Source organism: Arvicola amphibius, chromosome 12 (assembly GCF_903992535.2).
Source record: "Arvicola amphibius chromosome 12, mArvAmp1.2, whole genome shotgun sequence".
Lineage (NCBI taxonomy): Eukaryota > Metazoa > Chordata > Mammalia > Rodentia > Cricetidae > Arvicola > Arvicola amphibius.
Genome location: NC_052058.2, coordinates 166,074,040 through 166,083,629, shown reverse-complemented (window position 1 = coordinate 166,083,629; position 9,590 = coordinate 166,074,040). Strand labels below are relative to the sequence as shown.

Here is a 9,590-nt window from a genome sequence, read left to right as displayed (position 1 = left end):
CAGGGCGGGCCCTGCGAGGTGAGGGGCGTGGCGCGGCCGGGGAGATTGACACCTGGCCGCCGCTGCAGGACCCTTGCCTTGCGCGTCGCTTGTAGCTTCAGCTCGGCGCTGTCTCTCTCTCTCTTTCTCTTTCCTGCCAGCTCCTGCTCGGCGGTGTCTGTCTCCGCCTCCGCGTTCTCCGTCCGCCCGCTTCCCTGCCTCCATCGCCCCAGCCCTGCTGCAGGCCCCCTTCCGAGACTCCACGGAGAGCCCGGAGAGACGCTGGAGCCGGTGAGCTGGGGTGACCCGGGACTGTGGGGACCTGCGTCAGCCTGAATCAGCTGGGACCTCACAGCCCGAGAGTGTTCTGGGCCGTTCTATTTTTGTTATCTTCCACCCGCAGCCAAACTTAAGCTGTAGTTTAGAATCGTGGAAACGAAGCGGGAACCGAGCCTAGGAAAAGGCTTCTTAGGACAGAGGAAGTTGTGGTCGGGTGCAAAGGTTCTGGGGTGGGAATTTTGAGGCTAGGTTTGCAAACAGCGTGGCCTCACCGAAGTTTTTCTCCTCAAACAAGGTTTCAGAAGTCGTGCTACCCTGTACCCCCTCTCCCGGAGAAAGAGAGCGGAGAGGACTGTGTTGAACGGCGCGAGTACGGAACCGCAGGCAATACTTAGAATTCTCTGCTAAAGCAAACAGTTCCAAAGCAGACTTGTACGTGATTCTTCTGTCCCCAGTTCTCAGCACACAGTTTAGGAGAACCGTTTAGGTGTCAATGCCAGGCCACTATGTTACCGCTGTCATCAATATTAGCATACTCATAATGAATGAAAATTAGTGACTATTTAATTGTTGTGGTGATGGCAGAACCAAGAGTGAATTCTGAAAATCTCAACATTCATAATTAAAGACATCTATTTGTATAGTGCCTTAAAGTGTACAAAACACTCCCGAGTGCCCCTCATAAGTGTGCATTATTCACCTTTAACAAATGAGAGCCAGTCACGTGCCTTACTCTTGAGCCTGGGGCATGACAATCACAAGTTCAAGACCAGGCCAGGCGCTAAGAGGAGGCGTTGTAATTGATAGAGCAATGCAGTTCTTAAAGATGCGGCTTTGTACTGGGAATGCCACTATTAACGTGATTTTATTGTCATGAGAACATCATCGGTGTATATGCACATCTATACAGTATAGACTACGGCATGGCTGGGCTGTCTGGAATATGCTGCCAGCTGGCTTAGTGTGCTATTTACAGGAGAAGGTTAGTAATTAGGTATGTGCTCCATTGATGACAGAAGGTGGTAATATAATGAATGTTCAAGCCAGCAAAGTAGCTTATTGTCGTTTCAAGTTTTATGAACTGTGCACAATTGCGTTATGTTTTTATATGACTGGCATCACCACAGATGTCAGTATTGTACCAGAGCTGTGAATGACTAAGATGTCTCTAGGCAATAGAAATTTTTCAACACTTATAATCTTGTGGGATTTGTAGGGTGAAAGGATCAAGGGAAAACACCTTGCACCTGACTAGACCTGAGACTTGGGCCAAGGAAAAACACCTGATTTGCCTCCGCTGGGCCTTTCAGTCCCGTCTTTGCCCATAGGTTTGCTCTCCAGCCATTACCGAAAGCCTGCACAGCTGTTTCCTGTTACCTACAGGCTTTGCCGCCTCCCACTCTGCTTCTAACCCCACCACTTGGCTAGTCCCGTCTACACTCTTTATATTCCGGTTCATTTATCCATGCATTCATGCATCCAGCCAACACTTGTCCAGTGCTGATCGCAAACCATGCTTGTCTCCAGATGAGAAGATACAGCCCTATGTGTAAACAAGGGGTACAGCGAAGAAAACGCTGGGATGGCCACTTTATGGTTAGGGAGAAGGTTTTCATTGTAAATAAGAGAGAGAAGAGTCAGGTATCTGGGGGAGTCTAGCCATAGCTAACTCTCAGGGACAGAAAGAGGAGCAAAGAGAAGAGGAAGGGAGAGGAGGAGGCTGGCGATTTCCAGGATTAAGGGAGCAGAGAAGATAGCAAAAATGGTGGCAAAGTCCTGCCCGTTATAAGTAGTTACGCTGCGGCAGGAGGAGGGCAAGTTGGCTGGAACAGCCGGGAACTACTATGGGGCCTCTCTGATCTGCTGGAGGCTTGTTTGAGTTAATAGAGAACTAGGTGCCCTCTCAGGAGACTCGGGGGCTATAGGAGAAGATAAGGAAGTAATGTTTTTTACTGGCAAGCAGAAACCCACTTTACAAGGTTTCGGAGGAATGCTGAGTGTTTCCCAGGTCAGAGTCCAGCCTGAGCTGAGCACAGACTGCCACCCTGTGCACTGGGACCTGACCCGATGGCCCTTTGATTTTGTAGTGTTCTTTGTATATATGTGTAATCTATGAGCCCTCAGAGAGTGCTGGGTCCTGTGGAGAAACAAGCAGGGAGCCGAGGCGGCAAGGTGCTGTCAGGTGACACAGCTCACCCGCTGGAGGGTGTCTGGACAGAGCTGGGGGAGGTGAGGGAGGGAATCCTGTGGCTCTCTGAGAAAGAGTGTCCCGGGCAGAGCAGGTAGCTAGCTAGGCCTGTTATTACCTTTTCTGGGGCCTCGGTCTGCACAGGTGTGCCTTTTGTGTTTTCCTACTTGCTGTTGTGTTACCTCTAAGATAGCACTTACCTTTCAGGGTTTATCTGTGTGCACATGGTCTTCCCACCCTCAGTTCTCAGCTTAAAAGCAGGTGGCTCCTCAACACTGCTGTCAGGGCCTGATATACGTAGGCACTCAGAAATGTTGAATAAATGCAGAGGGACTCATTGGCCTAACTCTTATGGGTTGCTGTTTATTATTTATGCAAATTATTTGTAAAATGGGCTTTGGATGACATAATTTGAAAGAAAATTAAATCCTAAACCTGATTTAGTTGTTTGGCCTGAGTCCCTTCTGTGGCCTCTGAGAAGTGGGACTTCTGGGCACTTTCCAAGAGTTTCTGGAGGTTTCCACTTCCTGTTATCACAGACCTGCTAGCCTGGCGCATGGCAGATAGAATATCGCAAAGACCCATGTAGCTGAGTTTGCAAGAACGTAATCTCCAGAGGGCTGGAAATAAGAGCGAACCCAAGGCCACAGAAGTTATCCCTTGAGCTACAGTTAGCTGGTCACACATAAAAGTGTGACTTTTAAGACCCTTGTCCCAGCTGCCAAAGCTGCAGGTCCACCTGGGCTACAGCTCCTGGAACTAAGCTCACAACACAAAGAGGCATCCTTTGAGATCTACACCCTCTGTTGTGTGCTCCCCTCACAGAGTAAACTTATGGGTAAGACCTCCTTACACAGATGAGTCAGAAGGTTGTCCTTTCTCCTGGCCTTCAGGAGAGGGAGAGAACTTGCCTTGAGAATTGTTAACTGTGATCTTACTCAAATGGGTTTGGTTTATAGTCATCTAGAACCCCAGGCTGAGAAATCAATGTGTCTGTTGAGCAGATGTCTTGAATGAGGGCACATGTTGTTTGCTTTGGCTGCTGAGGCCATGATACTGTCTTTGTATGAGAAAGTGGACGTTTGAGCACATCCACAGCTCGCTGTGTCCTCAGCAATGGACTTGTGTGCAGACCCCACTCACTGTTTGCTGTCCTCGCAGAAGTCATGGAAGGCATGCCATCCCGCTCTGCCAGCAGCACTCTGTTCCAGCAGGAAGAGCAGCAAGGGACCACATACCGGATCCCAGCCCTGCTCTACATCCCTCCCAGCCACACCTTCCTGGCCTTCGCAGAGAAGCGATCCACAAGCAAAGATGAGGATGCCCTCTACCTGGTGCTCAGGCGAGGGGTGATGGATGGCCACTCTGTAAAGGTGAGTGACTCCTCTTGGTTAAGGACCTGGGACTCATCTTCTCTCCTCAGAGCTGAATGCACTTCTGGCTCTGTCCCCCCCCCACCCTCACCCCCGCCCCACCTTTGCCAACAAAACTTGTGTGGGGAACTGAGGGGAAAATAATAAAAACAGTGGCTTTTACTGAGCTTTATGTGCCAGGATCCACTGGATTTTTATCCTGGGCACTGTTGTGAATCATGTTTAGCACACGGGGGAACTGGGCTCAAAGAGTTTCTCATTTATTCTAAGTCGTACACCTGTAACCCAGCAGCAGAAACATGCTTCAAACTCAGGCGCAAGCTCCCGAGGCCTCTGTGGTGCGTCCAGGCCCCGCATGGCCTGCCTTATGTTTCTGTGCCCTGAAAGACCCACCCAGGGAAGGGGGCACCATTAGTCCAGCCTTCCTGAGCTCTTCATCTCCTAATCTGCCCGCATTTCTACTTCTCACCGCCTGAGCGGCACACTAAGTGGGTGCCTTGCTGTGTCACGGTGAAGATGTGACTCTGCTGAGCCCCTGTCCTGTTTCCTTCTGAGGAGTTTGTACTGTGAGGGCTTTCCAGCCCCTGGTTGTACTGTACGTCATTAGAGCTTCTCTGTGGCTTACCAGGTCAGACTCCACAGAGGCCCAGCCCTGAGGCTGACAGAGCCCAGAGTTCTAGGTGTCTCATCTGCTCTAGGACAGGCGGAAATCAAGCACCTTAGCTCTGAGCGGTCTCATGGACACCTCCCCCCGCTCTGGTAAACTTTTTTGGCTGGGATTGGAGATACAAAGGCATATAATTTGGGTATTATCCAAAAGGCCCGTTGTCTAAAAGGGGAGATAGTTACCAAAAATATGCATACTGTCATATAGCTGCTGTAGCTTCTTCGAAGAGTGAGTTTCAAGGAAGCCCCCAAAGGAGGTGACATTGGGGTTGGGTATTGGAGATTGATTTGGAAGTCCAGATGCAGCAAAGAAGAACATTCTTGAGAGAGCACAGCTTTTTACAGTATCTAACATTATCTTTTGTCAGATGTAAAGCCACCTTGTAATAGCTGCAAATTTTGTGATTATTTGGGCATTCAAGATCCTGTCCGTTTCAATGTCATATATTGTTTGCAAAAAGAACTGGTGCTTTTAATGAGCCTTGTGTCTTCCTATTAGTAACCCACTCCCACTATCTCCTTCTTCCCCTTGACTAGTGGGGACCCCTGCAGCCACTGATGGAAGCCACATTACCTGGGCATCGGACCATGAACCCCTGCCCTGTGTGGGAGCGGAAAACCGGCCATGTTTACCTGTTTTTCATCTGTGTGCGGGACCATGTCACTGAGCTTCGGCAGATTAGGTCAGGCAGGAATGCTGCCCGTCTCTGCTTCATTTGCAGTCAGGATGCTGGGTGCTCGTGGGGTGAAGTGAAGGACTTGACCGAGGAGGTCATTGGCTCAGAGGTGAAGCACTGGGCCACGTTCGCGGTGGGCCCGGGTCACGGCATCCAGCTGCAGTCAGGGAGACTGATCATCCCCGCTTATGCCTACTATTTCTCACGCCGGTTCTTCTGCTTTCCGTGTTCGGTCAAAGCCCATTCCTTGATGTTCTACAGTGATGACTCAGGAGTCACCTGGCATCATGGCAAGCTCATTGGGCCCCAGGTGACAGCGGAGTGCCAAGTGGCGGAAGTGACTGGGAGAGCTGGTAACCTTGTGCTTTACTGCAATGCCCGGACACCAAACAGATTCCGAGCAGAATCCTTTAGCACTGATTACGGTGACTGCTTTCAGAAAGCAACCCTGAACGCACAACTCTATGAGCCCGGCTGTGGCTGCCAAGGCAGTGTGGTGAGTTTCCAGCCCTTGAAGATGCAGCACTTGCAAGACCCAAGTGGTAAAGATGTGCCCGATACTCAGAAGCGCCCTCTGCTGGACAGTTTTCTGGAGCGGGAGGAAGGCTCTGGAACCCCATCAAGAACGTGGCTCTTGTACTCACATCCGACTAGCAAGAAGCGGAGATTTAACCTGGGTGTCTTCTACAACAGGAACCCCTTGGAGGAGACCAGCTGGTCCCGACCCTGGATCTTGCACCGTGGGCCCTGTGGCTATTCTGATCTGGCTGTTGTGGAAGAACAGGGCTTATTCGCATGTTTGTTTGAGTGTGGACAGAAGCATGAGTGTGAGCAGATTGCCTTCCGTCTGTTTTCAGATCAGGAGGTCCTGAGCTGTGAAGACTGTAACAGCCCTAGCAGGAGCTAAAGCCAAATCTAGACTGATGGGTGGGGGCCCAACTTTCCACAGAAGTGAATGGCAGCTACAGCCGAGATGTCTACAGAAAATTCAAAAACTAATATTTTGCTGCTTCCATTTTTTTCTTTTCCCTTTCCAATGAGCCTAGAGAAAATCATGCCTTACCATACACAGCAATAAGACTATAGAGCTGGGAGTTTGGAGACCATGATGTGGTTTGGGTTCTGCTGCTGGCTTGCTTTAGGATTGTGGCTGTATCTCCTGAACTCTCTGGGCATCAGGTGTCCATTGTAAAATGAGAAGATTGGTTTGTGACTTCTCGTCCTCCCATTGAAAGGAGAGACTGAGTGCTACTTCTTGTCCCACAAACCCTGGATCTGATCGTGAATGGAAGTCAGAGACTTATCTTTTCAAATGAGTCACTGCTCACTTGAGTATGAGGTGAACATAGGTGCTTTGACCAGAAGAAAGAGCTGCATTGTTCTATTTTTTTTGTTTTTTGTTTTTTGGTTTTTTTCGAGACAGGGTTTCCCCATAGTTTCTAGAGCCTGTCCTGGAACTAGCTCTTGTAGACCAGGCTGGCCTCGAACTCAGAGATCCGCCTGCCTCTGCTTCCTGAGTGCTGGAATTAAAGGCGTGCGCCACCACCACCCGGCCCTCTATTTTTAATAAGGTATAAGGTAAATGCTCTTATCCTCCTAAACACGCACACACACACACACACACACACACACACACACACAAAACTCCCATACACAGTTCTCGTGTTCCTTGGCTCAAACAGCTTTTGGCTCTCCATTATTTGGTTGCAGACCTTGCGGGTTGAAAGTAACGAATGCATACAGACTTTCCTCCGCTCTTACCTGAAGCCCACTGACAGGGAAGGAAGAGCCACCGGGGTCTAAGGATAACTGGGGTAGGTGATAGCCCTGGCAGTTGGGGAAAGGAGGAGGGTGGGAAGAGAAGAGCCCCCCTGAGAGGTAGGAACTCACTGTAGAGCCCAGTTTTGCTCACACTGTACTACATTAGGGTAGATGCAGTGGCTCAACTCTGTGGCTAGGGCTAAAGGATGAAAACAATTTGGGGATTTATGTAGACATGTCCAAGAAGGGAGTCAGGAAGGGCCTTAATTGCCTGCCCATGTGAATGCCACTTCTCTTGTTACCCTTCCTGACCCACCCCTTCCCCTTGCTTTGGGCTTGTATCTACTTAGTGGCTAGCCATAAATCCTTTAACTGGGACAAGGCCCATTGTGCTCTTTTCAGAAAACGTAAGAAAAGAGGATCAGGGACTCAGGAAGTCTGAGATGAAGACGAGAGAGAGAGAGAGAGAGAGGGTGACGGCAACTGGGGAGAGCAGGAACAGAAGATGGAAGACCCTGCACCTTTAGGCAGAGAGGTGGGTGTGAGGTCCTGTCTTGTGGAGTGGTGTAGAGGGTGGTGCTGTGGGTAGAATCAGGTTGGAACTGTTGTCCTGAAGCTGGCAGGAGGGAAGAGAGACATACACAGGCCCGTGGCTCGGCCTGTGCAGGAGGTCCAACCCGAACCATTTAGCTGTCTTAGCTTGTTCGTGGTTTAGCTAAGCAACAAAGACAACTGTGGGCCCTCCAGCCCTGCCAGTCACCCCAAGTTTTCAGGGCCCTGGGAGATGTCTCATGCTGCGGCAACAATGGCTGAAGCCACTTCAGCCGTCTTGAGGTCGAAAGAGTAGAGAAGATGGTGGGCAGTCACACTGCCAAGGAAAATAAAGCAGAAAGGAGGCCCGTGGTCTAGGTGTGAAGAGAAGGCCACACAGGCTCTGATCTTTTGCCTTTGTAGCATCCCAGTCTGCCCCTGAGGTCTCTAGAATGGAGCGGCACAGTACAGTAACCCACCCCTGGAGTTCCGGAGAATGGGCCTCCTGTCCACACGTCCTGGTGCATGTTCCTTCATAGTCACCTCGGGTTCATGTCGTTTGGTGCTGCATCTGGGCCTGCGTCTCTTGGTCATGAGTCTCTCCTCAGAGTGCCTGAGGATGTCACAAAGCTTCACAGGGAACCCTAGAAGCCACAGAGGTCAACCTGAGGCCGAAGGGTTAATGATCTCCATCTGGCCCTATCAGGCCATGTCATTCCTCTGAACAGCTGAAGTCACATCTGAGCCTCCCATTGATCCTTCCTTGGGCTGCTGGTGTAGGGGGATCTTCTGTCTATGTGTTACTTTCATTGGTTAATAAAGAAGCTGCCTTGGCCTTTTGATAGGCCAGCCCTTAGGTGGGTGGAGTAGACAGAACAGAATTCTGGGAGTTAGAAGGCAGGCAGACACCATGGCTCTCCTCTCCAAGATGGACGCTGGTTAGACTCATGCTGGTAAGCCACAGTCAAGTGGCCATACAGATTATTAGAAATGGGCTAGATCAATATGTGAGAGTTAGCCAACAAAGGGCTGGAGATAATGAGCCAGCAGCAATTTAATTAATACAGATCTTCGTTTGATTATTTCGGGCATAAGCTAGCCAGGCGGCTAGGAGCTGGGCAGCAGGAAGCGGCCCGCCACTCCCATTACAACAGACTGCCAGGTGATATTATCTGCTGTGTCCTCTAGACCTCTGCTAGGAGGGGTGGAGGAATGCTTTTTCCTTTTTAACCCAGAATCGTAATAACTTGTCTATAATATCGTTTTCCTGTCACATTCTGAATTTCCTGAAAGTAAGAGCTGTCTTACCCCTGTCTTTGTCCTCTGTCCCCAGCAAAGGGTCTGAGATGGTAGACATCAGGAAAGATAGGCTGAACGAATGGATTAGTCAGAGATCCCTGGCCATCCCTCTCCAGGTCCCCCCACGTCCAAACACTGCCGAGCCATCACTGAAATGAGTGCCGTGTGCTTCCTGGAGCTGGGCTTTTATCTAGGTCGAGCCTGGTCTTGTCTTGTGAGATGTCCCAAGCCTAAAGCCAAGCTGTGGTGCGTGGGGTTCTCATTTCCCTGGTATTTCCCTTTTGTCCCTGATTGGGCCTCCCATGACTCCCACTCCTCCAGGATTCCAAAGGAGATGCTGAGCTCACGTCTCGAGTCTTTCTTGGCTCTGTGATACCAGCACCAGACACGCCATTGTACCATAAGCATCACCATCACTTGGGACAATGGCTCTCAGACTGTGGACTGGGACACCGTGGAGTCACATGACCTTTTCACAGAGGTTTCCCAAGACTATCAGAAACACAGATATTTACATTATAATTCATAATGGCAGCAAAATTACAGATATAAAATAGCAATGAAAATAATTTTGTGACTTAGAACCAATAAAGATGCTTAAAGCTCTCTGTTCCAGTAATTAGTGATCTTTGTTGCTAAGGAAACCGAAATGATCATCTTAATATCTGTTAATAGTTCATATTCCACATTTTTTCAAAAAGTAAATTTGAGGTAATTTTTTTCATGAGAACGTTTAACTTTAATACTCTTCTGTATTTTCATGCTTTTTTGGTTTTTGGTTTTTCGAGACAGGGTTTCTCTGTGTAGCAGTCCTGGCTGTCCTGGAACTCGCTTTGT

General features: G+C 49.6%; 1 protein-coding gene and 1 long non-coding RNA gene across 2 annotated transcripts; both read left to right on the top strand.

Annotated features, from left to right (window-relative positions):
* The first annotated feature begins 43 nt into the window (after positions 1-43).
* Neu3 (neuraminidase 3) lies at positions 44-6,654 on the top strand. The gene is made up of 3 exons (XM_038313842.1): positions 44-270; positions 3,608-3,819; positions 5,023-6,654. The coding sequence occupies exons 2-3, from the start codon at positions 3,613-3,615 to the stop codon at positions 6,067-6,069; spliced, it is 1,254 nt and encodes a 417-aa protein (XP_038169770.1). The 5' UTR covers positions 44-270; positions 3,608-3,612; the 3' UTR covers positions 6,070-6,654.
* A 137-nt stretch (positions 6,655-6,791) lies between these two features.
* Positions 6,792-9,361, top strand: LOC119802770. The gene is made up of 2 exons (XR_005283503.1): positions 6,792-6,976; positions 9,075-9,361. It is a non-coding gene; the product is annotated as an uncharacterized LOC119802770 (long non-coding RNA).
* Positions 9,362-9,590: the final 229 nt, after the last annotated feature.